This window comes from Tachypleus tridentatus, chromosome 11, assembly GCF_004210375.1.
Source record: "Tachypleus tridentatus isolate NWPU-2018 chromosome 11, ASM421037v1, whole genome shotgun sequence".
NCBI classification, from domain to species: Eukaryota; Metazoa; Arthropoda; class Merostomata; order Xiphosura; family Limulidae; genus Tachypleus; species Tachypleus tridentatus.
In genome coordinates, this window is record NC_134835.1 from 75,659,573 (window position 1) to 75,675,549 (window position 15,977).

The following is a 15,977-nucleotide window of genomic DNA, read 5'->3' on the forward strand; positions in this document are numbered from 1 at the left end:
TTACTATTGTTTAAAACAAATATTCTATTTAATAGGCCTAACTGAGAAAATGATAAATGAATAAAGTGTACTATTGTTGACGGAAAACTACTATTGTTTAAAACAAATATTCTAGTTAATAGGCCTAACTGAGAAAATAATAAATGAATCAAGTATACTGTTGTCACAGAAAAACTACTATTTTTTGAAATAAATATTCCATTTAATACGACTAATTCAGAAAATAATAAATAAATAATTTCCAACAGAAACTTCGTTATTCCCTTTTATGAAAAATTATAAATGATTTCATAAAAAAGTACCTTTTAATGTATTTTAACTGTATCTATACACAATTTTATTACTACAGTCACTGTAAGATAAAATATATATGCATGGATTAAATATAATTGAAGATTGTACTTACCACATTACTAGGACAACGATCTTCATTATTATGTTGTTTAAAATTACGAAAAAATTCACCATCATTTCGCCTTCTTCACCAAGTTGACCACAGATGACACCGAAAGCAATGCAAAATATGATTAAGCCTGAAATTAAATGCGGTTGTTAATGAACGGTAACTATGGTAGCCTAAGTGCCTAATAAAGTCCAGTTCTCTGAAATACATTGTGATATCATAATATTTAAATGAAAGTAAATTTCAAGAACCAATTAAGTAATTCTACTTATTTCATCGTCACTTAATAAAAATAAAACTCTGTTTTATTGTGAATGCTTATAAAATTTTCGTTAGAATTTAGTTTTAAACATATTAATTACACACTACTATGCTTCATATTTTTAAAACCTTTGAATAATTCTATTAAAATATCAATAAATCTGTGTGTTTGTCTATTTGTTCGTTATCTAACTACTTGGTCGCTAAGTTAATTTCAACTGAACTTCATAGGATGATAGTGTGGAACAAGGGACATGTTATTGGGGTTTATATCCCTTTCGTTATTGCTATTATTCAGCATTTATTATCTTTGACGTAAGCTAAAGTTAACTACATTCGTAGACAGCGTCACGATCTTACACCAGAAAAGAAAAAGCAAACGTTATTATATTTTCTACACATGATGTCGGGAGTGAGAACAAACTAACACGCTCTCTTGGGAATGCAACAAAAAAAAAAAGATAGCTAATATTGCAATAATATACATAAATTGTTTCTTTTTTAATTTCGCGCAAAGCAACACGAGGGCTATCTGCGCTAACCGTCCAAAATTTAGCAGTTTAAGACTAGAGGGAAAGCAGCTAGTCATCACAACCAACCGCTAACTCTTGAGCTACTCTTTTACTAACGAATAGTGGGATTGACCGTAACAATATAACGCCCCCACCGTTGAAAGGGTGAACATGCTTGGTGCGACGAAGATTCGAACCCGCGACTCTCAGATTACGACTCGAACGCCTTAATCCACCTAGCCAATACGTAAACGCAGCTGAAGCGTTTACTTCAACAGCCACTGATATGAATATCCGTTTCTTCAGTTATACTTACTTCTTACTTTGACCGTGACCCATTAACTTCGGCCCACAAGGTACTTTTGCTGTGAAAAGATATTATGAACTGGGTATTGAAAGTAGGGTAACATAAAGAGCCCTACCGCCACTACTTTGGACGTTACCTCTTCCTACAAAGTGGCACTAACCATCACGAAGCGTATAGCATGTTCTAAGTATATATATATATATATTGAGTTCTTATAACTTATATAAAACTTCTATTGATTTAATGATGAATACTTTAATATTATATTATAAATACATTCTGTGAAAGTTTATATTTTTGTGTTAAGTATCATAGCATCCACCCTAAGTTCATAATCCGGGTAAAAGACGGGTACCTTAATTTATAGAATGTAATTTTAATTAACGCAGTCTTCATAATTTTGTTTACACACCTAGTACATTAGTCCCGTCTTTGTAAACGAGACCTCTCTTCTGGGTGTACTGTGTGACATTTTCAAACTCTGACAGGTTGGTCAAGTTCGTTCCAATTCGGCTAATGTTCGGTTTGGCCTTCACTTTAGTGTATGTTGTTTCAACTTGTTGAAAACAGGCCTGAAGAAGATTTTCGGGAAACATGTTTCTGAAATTAAAAAAAAAAAACAGTAAGAAGATGGTTGATATTATCAACTTCAACCAGTTGTACTTCAACTTGTATACTGACAACATCATCGAAACACATATGGTAAATACCGAGTAAAATTACCTTACCAATATTCTAATGAAGAAACTGGGTAGTAGGGAAAAATCGGAATTGCAAAAAAAAAAAAACAATTCTGGTGATACAATATCTTCAGCTCTAAAATACAACTGGGAGTCACTTGTATGTCTTCATTATCAGATATATTAGGAAGATTTAAGAAGGAGAGTGACATGTAATATTAAATGTGGTAGCCTTTGGTGTTAACCACAAAATAGATCCTGTTACTGAAATTTGATACCTGTCCCTGGTAAATACTTTATGTGTTAGAATTTTCTTCTCTTGCAAAGCAACTCTGACAATAGTTTAAGCATTTTTTTTATCTTTCCCTTCTGTTTCCCTCGTTGGAAACAATACATAGCTCGATGTGGCTGTGCAATAAGAAAACACACACAGTCTGTTTTCTTCCCTCTCCAGTGGGTTTGCTGTACGTTTATGGAATCATAACGATAAATTCCGGTACGCGATTCCCCTTATTGTGAAGTTCTGCACTAAACAAACACATTCTTCCATTTCTCAGCCAATTTCTAACACTTTATAAAATGAGTTCGTGAGATTTAGATCAAAGTTTAGGACATTATTTGTTTCATATGACTGTTAGATAGAGTGAGTAGCATTTCATGGTATGTTATCCTGCTGAAATATTCCTGTCCCAATAAATTTCCATCAACTAGTATAGGACTCTCCAAAATGTCACACATGAATAAGATTTTCATATCTATCTGAACTATCCCTCTCTGTTTTGTGTTTGGGAAACAGTATTATATCTTATGCATTATTCAAGTTGCTATCAAAGACTCTTCCGTTTAAAAAAAACAATGATTAGCGGCATTCATATGCCATACGATTCTGTTCAATCTTACCCCAAATTCGATTCTCAAGACAAAATAAAAGCTGATGTGTTTCATTCAAAGATGTGATTGACAATTTATATACCGTAGCTGCTCTTACAGAGAAATCGGCATCATGAAACTTTCTTTACGTTGTACAAGTATTGTAAAGGTCGTTTTGCTTCAAATATGTTTACTACAACTGGTCGCCAAAGACAGCTGCTAAAGTTTTCAAACTCTATGTGATAATACCAGTGATATTCGCATACAAAACAATCCTTAAGACTTGCTGTTCCAAATAGTTTATCCATTTATTTATTTACACACTAGAAGAAACCCATTGCAGTCCAGGTAGCAGTGACGCCTTCCCTAATTTCGAAAACAAAAAGAAATCTTCTGACTGCAATAGTTTTTATTTTTACTATTAATTATTAATTATTCTGTTTATTTTTAATCGCTCCTAAACATTCACTCTCATTCTTCTTTCTTCAATTAGGCTTCTATTCCACCTTTTTTGTTCCCCCAGTTTACACGATATTTCATTGATGACATCATAAAGAGATTTTGCCCGCTAGGTGGTCCACTTTTTGTTCGGTGATACGCCGCTATGGCCTAGGTTATAGGTCGTTATCAAGTGAGCCTAGAAATATTCTAAAAGTTCTGATAATTTTTTTTGTACAAAATATATCTCTAATATTGTGATGATGTTTAGGGAGTCTGTAAGGAATATAGTCCGGTCATGCTTTTTACTACTATTGGCCAAACAGACAAGTGCATTATCGTATGGCTAAAATTCCATTGTGAATAACCGGAACGCTCGACCCGACATGGTCAAGTGGTTTTGGGCATCGACTAGCAATCTGAAATTCACAGATTCGACTCCCCGTCCCACCAAACATGCTCGCTTCTTCAGTCGTGGGTAGTGATGACTAGCTGCCTTCTTTCTAGTCTTGCACTGCTAAATTAGGGATGTCTACCGCAGATAGTCCTTGTGTAGCTTTGCACAAAACAAACTAAACTAATCCATGCAGCTCCTGCCTATGCAGTCTTGTCTTTCCTGACTGAGCCATCTTGTGTTATTTTGAGTGTCAAATCCTAACCTTTTCCTCCATTTCCTGTTGCCAATCTTTAATGTGTTTCACTTACACTCATGATAAACTAGTTTTAACTAACTTGTTTCACGCTATAATTCAACTTCTGCTGCTTAACCTTTGCAGCTTTACATTATCCTGTTCTATAGAAATAAAATAACAAATAATTTAATGCTGACAGGCTAGTGTTGGTCACAAAAATTCTTCAAAAATCCTTATTGAATGTGATTTAGCAATAGTATTTTGAAAGCCATTTTGTAAAGGGTATTCTGATATATACGTGTCGAAACTTGTTTTGTGATATAAATACAAAGCTTACAACTAAAACTGTTTTTATTACTGATGACGAAATATCCACTTGAAATAAAAATGTATCTCATAATGGCTGGTATGGGTATTAACACTTTTATTGATAAGCAGAGAACAACGTTTCGACCTTCTTTGATCATCTTCAGGTTAACAAATATGGACAAGGAAGATCTCTGCTTATTAGTAAAAGTGTTCATACCCATACCAGCCGTTCTGAGATACAAAACTACTGTTAGTTTTACAAAATGTGACTGTTTGACTGACACTGTGTTGTCATTTAATTTTGCTGTGAACAGTATGTTAGAAACTTTTAACAGGAAAAATATATTTATTTTGAAATAAGTACAAATTTCTACTTAATATTTTTCTCCCATATCAAACCTTTAAAGATTACATAGATAGAAACATTAGATCTACAATTGACTTTGAAATACACTGCAAAGATTATAAGTCTCTGAAGTTTGATAATTTATAAACAACACTGGATTTCGTAAGCTCAACCAGGACAGCAAACTTCCTTACTATTCCAATATTTCTGTGTTTAAATGCTGAGAAACAATTGGAAACAATCAGTTTAAATTGTAATCATAATAAGTTAATAAGTCTTGTGTTAATTTATGTAATACAATTGATCTATATTTACAATACTGTCAGTGTGTATGCTTCTATCTTATATTTCCAGAGTAGTTCCCCGCTAGGGCACTGCTAACTCTTCGTATTTATAGCGCGAAAATCAAGGGCTAGATTTCCCTCGGTGGACACAGCAGATAGCCCGATGTGACTTGTCTATAAAAAAAGATACGCACACATTTCCAGAGCACTTTTTATAACTAATAAACTAACTTCATACTTTATATTACCAAGATATTTGTTATACCAAGCAATTAAGCGTACTAGAATTAGCCATGTTCATATTTATACTTTCAAGGTATTTTATACCAAATATACTAGCACTGTGCATGCTCCTACCTTATGAGGTCCAGAAAAGCGTCCAGAGTATATACATTCTTATCTTCGGTACCTGTTTCAGCCCCTTCTTTGATAGACGGATCACCAGGGTGGATTGCTGTAACTAGAGTTATTCCAAGTACTGCAGCTAGCATGGTTGTAGCAAAATAGTAAATCAAAGCTCTAGAGCCCATCCGTCCGCTTGACTTAGCATCTAGCTGAGCAAGTCCTAGAGAAAACATACATGTGTTGTTTACTTACTTTATCTTGATATTAGAGGTAAAATAAGTACATTGCAATGTGCTTTAACAAACACCATCGACAACTTCTTTAACTGACCACTCAACTTATTTTTATTGTTAAATGTATCTGTGTACATGTAACGTGTATTAGTTAAAACGTAAGCTCTATCTACTACGCTGGATAAAAGTCAAAGGATCTACATCTTAGCAGTACGTGTTTTGCAGGTAGCTAAAATAATAATTCTGAAACAGAATTCTGCATACGTTGTATAACTCTTTGTGTGTAGCTCTAGAAAATGTCTCTCCCTTCATTTCTACATAAAAACTTTCTCCAGATGATTCAGTCTACTTATGTTTGGGGTAAATGTGAGATAAATCCCTGCGACACATCCTAAGCACATGTTTTGTGTTTTATATCTGGAATTCGGAAAACTTTTCCCCATTTCTCATCAAAATGCTTTCGTTCCCCAATTGAGTCAGTATTGTTGGTAGCAGTTTTATGCGTTATTTATTCCAGAGGAAGGTCCTAGACGTGTTCTTTGAATTTGCGGTCTTTGTTCAGTTTATTTCTCTACGGAGCTTTTCTGCTCAGGATTTATAATGATGTTGCACGCCCATTCTAAACGCACCGTTAGCATTCAAATACCTTTCCTTATAATACAATTTTTTCCGACTATACAGTTCTTATTTCGTCAGAGAGAGCGCAGTCTATTATCTTGTGCTTAATGCAATCGGCATAACATTGCACGTGTTCTGTTGTGACTTCCTTTACCGTTTGCAGTTTATAATAAAGTTACCAGTAGGATATTTATATAGATAGATATACTGATCCTCTATTGAGTATGTACACATAATTTGAGATTAAATGCGTTGGCTTGTCTAAGTTTTATATATATACTACAGATAATGGACTGGTCTCCATACTTTAGGTTTCGTAAAGTACTCTGACTACCACAGACTTGGTGTTACTTGGTTCAATAATATCTCTTAATTATACAGTCTTTACACTGATAAATGCAAGTATAAATAAGCTTAAAGCCTTTTAAATGTTACTGTAATTCCATTTGCAAAAAGCCAAGTTTATTTCAGTGCGTTGAAACTGAGCGTCGCACACGTTTTTTTATTGTAACTCCACGTTTTAAATTAGTAATTCAAGTAAATGTTTGTGAATTTAAAAAAAGAACAACAAATGTTAGTATCACATCAGTTAAATGATGTACAGAAATAACATTATTTTCAATAGAATAAAGCATTAAACACCACCTACCAGTAAACATCTGAAACAGTATATTTTTGTTTAATGTAGTTGCATTCGGAATACGACTGGTATAAAACCTTGTAGTATGCTAGGATAGGAATACTGCAAAACCTTTCGTTGGCCCGGCATGGCTAAGCGTGTTAAGGCGCGCGACTCGTAATCTGAGGGTCGCGGGTTCACATCCCGTCACGCCAAACATACTCGCCCTTTCAGCCGTGGGGGCGTTATAATGTGACGATCAATCCCACTATTCGTTGGTAAAAGAGTAGCCCAGGAGTTGGCGGTGGGTGATGATGACTAGCTGCCTTCCCTCTAGTCTTACACTGCTAAATTAGGGACGGCTAGCGCAGATAGCCCTCGAGTAGCTTTGTGCGAAATTCAAAAACAAGCAAACCTTTCGTTACGTCAGAACTTGAATACTATAAAACCTCGTATTTTTCAGGATATAACTCTAACAAAATTTTCTGGCATGTCAGAATAGCGTTTCTAATACAACTTCATGTTATATCAGAAAATGACACCAGAAATCGAGTACGTTATATTGAAACGACTTTGAAGATTCTACAGATTTGATCATGCTTTATCTGGCAACCGTATACTTTGGCAGTAAACCCTACAACAAAATTTCTATTGCAACGGTTCTGTTGTAAGGCTGTCATGTCCTAAGCACACCAGCCTTTCTGCAGTGTTTCCGTAGTCCATTTAATGTACCAAGACGATGGTTTCATAGTGCTTGTCTCAAAAATCTATGTGCACTACGTCTGACAACTTCACTGGTTTGTTTTCAAATGAAATAGCATGAATAATTATTTCACTCTTCAGCATCTTCAGGAATGTGAAGGTTGAATGAATATGTCCTAGAGGCAACTCAAGTCGCTTTTCCATTCGAACATCTTTATTGATTATGTTGCATACTGTTGCCTGGGGCACGTGGGAGTATTTTGCCACTGACTTTCAAGTTCATCAATTCTCAATTGTTACAAGACGCCGCATTTTGCTTACAATTGCGACTTGTTATACGTCACTTTCTTGATGGTCCTAGTGCCAAGTTGATCCATTTCGTTTGTTTTCCTATGCTATTACGTTCAATGAATATGCTCTATTTGGAAATTCTAAACTCCTACGATATAAGAGCACGAATATTTTGGGTCAGAAGTGGTTTTTACACATCTTCTTCAAAAGTGAATGGTTTTCGGGGGCATTGTGCTGAATATGTAATGCCAAAGTGTGTCAAAATGTAATAATTTTCACGTTACCTGCTGCTCTGCATATCAAACTTTGTTCTAATATAACTACTCAACCTTCTGTATTATAAAGAACCACTAGGTTTACACCAGGATACGATGCCTGTAAAAAAGCTGGTGGGATAACTGTTATAGACCAATTTGTATGCTTGGATGTTACAATTCGAATCACCTGGTGAAATGCAAACAGTTGCTTATATCAAACCATATGTGATTTGTATTCGTTTCCCCTAAAATCCATTGCTGTTCTAGTATCCAAGACGGCCTGATTAATCCTGGTATTAAGCAAAAGGCCTCGTCTGCACTGGATATAACAGAGATATTATGGTTGACATATTACATATAACAAATTTTCATTTGCTTTGACTCATTAGTTCTTAAAAACACACATAGCTCTTACAAAACCTGGTGGTACGCAAAGATTATTAATTTGTATATATACATATGTATATATTTATGTACAGAGATAAATTATTATTTCTTATTAAATAATACATATATTGATCTTACACGTAAGTGCACGTTAGATTTCAAGACCATGTTTCAGCCAAAACACAAACATCCACCAGGGTACTTAACAAATACGTTTTCAAGTGATATTGCTATGAATCTAATTCCTTCAGTCATATTTCCATGAAACAGCCATGATTATGAACTGTGGTTGAAAGCATATGAAACATCGTTTAACTAAAATTCTTGTTAACTGTACCAGAAGATATGCACAACATCGTCACAAGGGCTTTTGGGGTTAAAAGGTTCTCTATCGTAATAATTAATTCAGATTCCGAGTTCTTTCTCTTCTATGAAGATCAGTAAAAACTGATTTTTCTCGAAATGTTGTACTTTATGGTTTTAAATAGCTTAAGAATGTCGCTTCATAAGTATGTGTTTTCTGAAATACTAGTTGTATATATTTTATTACAACAAGTTGTCCTCAGCATTTTTGCACTGTAAAATATTAAAATTATCGATTGGCGCCAATTCTCATATGTGCTGCAACACATTACTGCGTTAACATATGCAAACATATTCCTGAGTAGGAATGGTAAAATATTCCACAGCAAGACAAATGTTTACAAGCTCATACAGAAATGGAGCCTTTCACCTTTAGTATTTTTTACAAGATCAAGCTGTGGAATGAAACTAACACCTAAGCAATTAGGAGTTGAAGTTCATGTGGGTCCTATCTATAAAACTACTTCTATTGTTTACAGCAGGTATTTGGGAATGAAACAAAAAACAAGCTTAAAATGTAAACACGAACACAAATTAGTAACCAAAAACAAACACTAGGGACGTGAAAACAAAAACAAAACACTTATATCCTGCAGAAATTGGTATATCAGTCTCAATTAGTGGTAAAATACTCGTATAATTAGAATTTCATTAAGTTTGTTTCTTGTTTTTTTTTTAATTTCGCGCAAAGCTACTCGAGGACTATCTGCGCTAGTCGTCCCTAATTTAACAGTGTATGACTAGAGGGAAGGCAACTAGTCATCACCACCCACAGACCAACTCTTGGGTTACTCTTTTACCAACGAATAGTGGAATTGACCGTAACATTATAACGCCCCCCCCCACGGCTGAAAGGGCGAGCATGTTTGGTGCGACCGAAATTCGAACCCGCGAATCACGAGTCGAACGCCTTAACACGCTTGGTCATGTCGGGCCTATGTCATTAAGTAATGTGATGTTTGGATACATGATATAAGAAAAGAAATTTTTGATTTAGTTTTTTACACGTAACACTTAGAGAATTATTAATTGAAATCCATTTTATATTTTTAAAATATTTAATTCCATCTTCGAGTTTACTTTCTTATTATGGTGCACGTTTTAATAATTGAAAAGTTTTGAGATTGCACACTTTCCGATTCCGTTTTTTTTGCTGGAGTATAAATTCACAAAAAGAGTCATATTTTTGTATAAGTTCACAACCTTGTGTTTGTGCGCTTACTACATACTCTGCTTATGACAGTTAAAGAGTTTAAGTTTTATTGTACTACAACTGTTTAAATAAACAGACAGACAGGGAGATAGTTAAACATTGTAGAATGTTATAACAAACATGTCTACTTACCTGATATCATGGAAGAAATTATGAGTGGCAAAATCAACATCTTTAACATCCTCATCAGAATATCGCCGGGAAAGGAAACCATCATGATCACGTCTTCTCCATAATTACCAAATCTTGCCAGAAAACCAAGCAAAACGCCCAAGAACACACCAAATACCGTCAAAACTAATAGCAAGTTCGTCTTGATCCACTTCAAAAACTTGAAGAATAAAAATAAACGAGGTATTAATGTTATAAGGAAATTAGAGAAATCGTATAAGTACAGTGATTTTTTCTTCAGAAGATACTTGTATCTTATTAATATGAATAATTATTAATATTATTCAATTAATTATTCAATCAACGTCTTTGCAAAGTTGTATTTCTTTAATTTGAGTTTCAACCGAAAACGATTTTAACTTTTTTATTAATTTTAATGCTAACATCAGAATGTTACTCATATAAAACTTTAATAAACAGTATGCCGATAGAACGCTGTTAAACAATATATCAATAAAACATTGATAAAAGTTATGTCCATAGAATATAGTTTCAACTTGAGAAGGTATCTTGGACTTGAATGCTTTTGGGTGAAGATAAAATATTTTGTCACTTGGAAACTTTCTTTCAGGTTGGGGAGCTTAAACTGCTTTTATGCTCTTACATCTAGAAATTATATATTTTATCAGTTATAAAATTTGTCCAGAAGTATTTAAAGACATCTTCGATTCCACTTCTTACTAGCTACAAGTTATAGAGGGGATGTCCATTTTTAATGGATAATGCACAGGGACTTGTACACCTCTACAACAAAATAGTTGTATTGATACCCAAGAATCAACTGTTTAGGGTTGGATCTTAATAAGTACATATAAGATAAAAACAGCTGTTTACTTCTTATTGCTTTTTCTTTCTTTCTTTCAGAAACAACGAACGCTCCCCAAAGACTTCCCTAACACAATTCCCTTTAAAATAAAATCTTATCTTACGATGGCTAAAACGTGCCTTTAAAAAAAAATGCTTCTACTTTTCTCAATGTCTTTTGCGCGTTACTGATGTTTAATTAAGAGCCGTCAAAAACACACAAAAATAAAACACGTATTTGTATTATTGATGCTTTGAACTGTCGGTATTTGGTGAAACAAAATTACGGAATTGAGAAAAAAAACAAGTCAATTGTACGTTTCACAAACACACTATTTATTGTAATAAATACGCTATTTATTATGACTGTAGGTATTACAAAAACATGGTTGTAATAAATGGCGTGTTTGTGAAACGTTCATTTTCCCTCAGTTCTGTGAAACAAATTCGTATTTCTGTACCGAATTGTAAATATTTTTCGTTATTTCCTAGTAAAAACTGTACTTTTAAAATTAAAGTTTCAGATTTTTGCAATGAAAGATTGTCTTGTTTAGTTTCTCAAATTAAAATATTTATCGTGAAATTTCAATGTAATGTTACAATCTTGTCCCTTGTTCCCAAACTGTTGGTTTTTAAAGATTTTTTCAGGCTAAAGCAACAATATGAAGGTTGATGTAACAATATTTTCCGTAGCTAATTGTTTCAAATAAACCATCACCTTGTTTTGTTTGTTTGTTTTTTTTTTTGAATTTCGCCTAAAGCTACTCGAGGGCTATCTGCGCTAACCGTCCCTAATTTAGCAGTGTAAGAATAGAGGGAAGGCAGCTAGTCATCACCGCCAACTCTTGGGCTACTCTTTTACCAACGAATAGTGGGATTGACCGTTACATTATAACGCCCTCACGGCTAAAATGGCGAGCATGTTTCGTGTGACGAGTATTCGAACCAGCGACCCTCAGATTACGAGTCGAATGCCTTAACCCACCTGATCATGCCGGGCTAACCATAACATTACGAACAAAGTTCAAGTCAATGTAATCGTCTTCCTATTTTCCCTTTAGTTTATTAAAATGTATCTTTACAAATGAGATTTCAAGATAATGCAATAATGTTTTGAACAATATTTTATTAAACTGAGATCAAACGAGTAGAGTCTTATACTAATGAGTTTCTTTTTTTCCTGAAACTAAATGGTAACCCTAAGATGTTTAGGTTTAATGGAATATTTGGAATATTGCATTAAGTAACACAAGAGCTATTTGCGCTAGTCATCACTGATGTTTAAGTGATCCATTGCTAACGTCACTCATATAATGTGTTCATACCCCGAAATTCGAAGTTGTATTTTTTGTTGTTGTTGTAACGAGACTCGAACCACAGAACCTCAGAATCAGAGTTCGGCACACTGACTTTTGCAACACAACGAAGTCGGAGGTTTCAAAAGTTAGACAAAGCCGTTGCTTCAAGCTACTTTTAACTGAGTAAAAAATTGACTGTTTTAGCTATATAATAGTTGGGACTGGCTAAGTGATTAGTACAATCGTTTGTAAACTTAAAGATTTATGCTTCGTGACCTGCTGCTGCTGAAACGTAATCCGCACTTCGGGGTTGTGGGTGTACTAAAAGTATTACTGTTAACTCCCACAATTCGGTCACACAAGCTAAAAAGTGCGTTTCGATACTGGTGATGGGCATGGGGCAGGTAGCCAAATGTGTAGCTCTGTGCTCAACGGCAAAGAACGAAAACAGAAATATGTGAGATAAGAGCAGCCTAAGGGTTGGTGGTTGGTGTTTTTACTAGAAGCATCCTCTAGTCTATCGGATCAAATTTAGAAACGACTATGGAGAGATAGCTCATTGTTGTTTCAGTTAATATAGAAAAACATTCATGGGCACTGGACTCGCAGTCTTTGAATCGCAAGTTCAAGTCCTGTTCCCCATTTTAGACTTGTGGCATTATAAAGTGATGGTCGGTTCCATTATTCGCTGGTTGAAGAGTAGCCCAAGAGTTGATAGTGGGTGATGTTGACTAGCTGTCTTCTTTCTAGCTGATAAATTATGGACGGCTAACGTAAGTAGCCATCGAGTAGTTTTTCGAAAAGTTAAAAAAAAAAGAACGACAAAACTCTGAACAAATGTAGTGTTTCTGTTAGGCCTTATCTGAATATTTTAGTTATTATAGATTGCATTTTTAAACTTAATTCCAACAGTGTTGACGAAAGCAGTTTTTATTTATTTGCATTTTTCAAATTTAATTACGGATGAATTTTACATCTACATTGTTTCTTTTCTAATAAAATATAATAATATTTTAAACTTCTCGGTTTCATTTATTTTGTTTGTTGTTAAGCGAAAGGCTCTATAATGATATAACTGTGCTATGCCTACCACGGGTATCAAAATTCGGTTGTAAGCATTAGAAATGTTCTAACTTATCGGTAAACCACTGTGGACTTTTTATAACAAACTGAAGAAAAAAATTACTATTCGAATAAAACCATACAATATTGCTTCCATAGGCCTGTCTTAACTTTTGCTCTTGAATCCCATGGTTCACTGCTGCATAAGGTATACGATGGCTAGAGAAGATACCACAGACAGTGAAGATGCCGTGAGCTATACAAGTTGTATAACTTCAAACACAAGACATTATCGAAGTGAAGTTAGGATAACACGTGTCCAAGATGTATCATCCCACCTATTCCTATTCGAATTCACATGGGTAATGTCGTAATAAAATGGAAACAGAAAGAAATTATAATGTGGGGAAGCAATCCTGCTGTCTAAAGTTAAGTTATTGTGTTTTAAAACGTATTTCTGTCATGTTACCCATCACTCAGGATTTTAATACGTGGCCAGAACTGCGAGTCAGCATAGTCATAGTGGCTTGAGAGCTCTATGTTTGTTATGTTCACAGATATGTTGCAGCAAATAAACTTAACAAAAGGAAATGAAAGTTGTTGATTCCTTTAGTATTTTGAGAGGCCAAACTGGATTATAAAGTGGTGAGAACAACTGTGCTACTTGTTTGATGGTGTGGTGGTAAGAACCCTACTACTTGTTTGATGATGTGGTAGTAAAATCCTTACTACATGTTTGATTATATTGTGGGAAGAATCCCACTACTTGTTTGGTGATGTGGTGGGAAGAACCCCACTACTTGTTTGATGATGTGGTGGTAAGAACCCCACTACTTGTTTGATGATGTGGTGGTAAGAACCCCACTACTTGTTTGATGATGTGGTGGTAAGAACCCCACTACTTGTTTCGTGATGTGGTGGGAAGAACCCCACTACTTGTTTGATGATGTGGTGGGAAGAACCCCACTACTTGTTTGATGATGTGGTGGTAAGAACCCCACTACTTGTTTGATGATGTGGTGGTAAGAACCCCACTACTTGTTTGGTGATGTGGTGGGAAGAACCCCACTACTTGTTTGATGATGTGGTGGTAAGAACCCCACTACTTCTTTCATGATTTGGTGGGATAGCTTCACTACTCGTTTGTTGATGTTCTGGGAATAATCACTTCCTATAAATGGGTCCAGATTTAATGAAAAACTGATAATATTGTGTCGTCCTAGCGGTTAAGAATTGTGGAGGTAAGTAATGACATGGTTTAGGCATTTTGTCTTTTAATTGTTTTATCGAGTTTCGCTGGTAATAATCACGGGAGAGATTGATAATTTGTTGTACTATGAAGTCCTGTAGACAATTTCGTGTTGATGTAATTTTAAGGGAAAGCACCATGCCCGTTTCACACACACTTTCTGACGTATGTATTAGACTTGATTAATTGCCTATGTTATTACTAGCTGGGGTACCCGTACACTAGACTGAAGCTATGTAAATTCCTGATTAATGAAAGATTATCTTAGGACATGAAAAGTTGTTTCTTTTAAATATAATTTATAGAAAGCAAACCAAAATGCCCATAAAAACAGCAAAACACAAAATGTAAAACCATTAATTTACATGTATCTCCTCATGGACCCAATAAACCTTCATGCCAAATTTGGTGAAAATTCATCAAGAGTGGCAATGTGATGGTAAAGCGAAACACCCTCATAAAAACCTTAAGAACGCAAAATTGAAATTTCTGTGTATTTCCCCATGGATCTAATGAAGCTCCATACCAATTTTCGTGAAGGTCCAACTTCAACCTGCGAAGTATTTACATGAAAATACAACATACAGTACTATTATTTTTATATAGATGACACCAGTACATTACATCCGCTTATGACTTTATTCATGACATCATATCTGCACCCTGATAATAGAAAAAATAAAGTTATCTATGACAGGAAACGAAAGCGAAACGGAAAAATCATGACCTCTATTGCAAATCTACATGTATACAGAATAAAAGTTTCGCAGAGATGGGGTTTGCACATCGCGCAATACAAAGGTTTCTCCGGTATCATATAAGCAAGAGTTCCATTACAGTATGATGCTCTTACACGATGAGACTTACTTGGCTTCTATCATTGATCTAATAAGCTGACAAGAGCTGATGAACTTCAAAATTGCAAAGCTCGGTTATTGTTGTGTAAAACTTGTTATTCAAAAACATGTTTAAAATATTATTACTGCAAGGGGAACAAATTCAGAGTATTGATATATATATATATATATACATATACGTAATTTTCTAAAACGTTTTACAGCTTTTTATTTGAATATATAGATAAAGTGTTTTCGTTAAATCACAAAACTGAACATAGTATCTAATTAAAGAGCATCAGGAAGAGCGGTATTTCTGCGGACTTACTATACTAGAAACTTTGTTTTATACCCGTGGTGGGCAGAGCACAGATAGCCCATTGTATAGCTTTGTACTTAAAAAAACCAAAAACAACAAAAAGTATCATGAATGCCAAAGACATATGGACAATACATAAGCAGCCATAAATATCAAATATATCTGTTT

At 34.6% G+C, this 15,977-nt stretch overlaps 1 protein-coding gene across 2 annotated transcripts in view; it reads right to left on the reverse strand.

Annotated features, from left to right (window-relative positions):
• The window catches only part of LOC143232494 (excitatory amino acid transporter-like), a 43,839-nt gene that overhangs the window by 12,667 nt on the left and 15,195 nt on the right, over window positions 1-15,977 (reverse strand). For both annotated transcript variants that reach the window (XM_076468043.1, XM_076468042.1), the window contains exons 3-6: window positions 10,203-10,401; window positions 5,400-5,607; window positions 1,896-2,083; window positions 407-533 (exon numbers count right to left, since the gene is read on the reverse strand). In XM_076468043.1, the coding sequence (XP_076324158.1) occupies window positions 407-533; window positions 1,896-2,083; window positions 5,400-5,607; window positions 10,203-10,401 (722 nt within the window). The remainder of the gene's footprint in view (window positions 1-406; window positions 534-1,895; window positions 2,084-5,399; window positions 5,608-10,202; window positions 10,402-15,977) is intronic.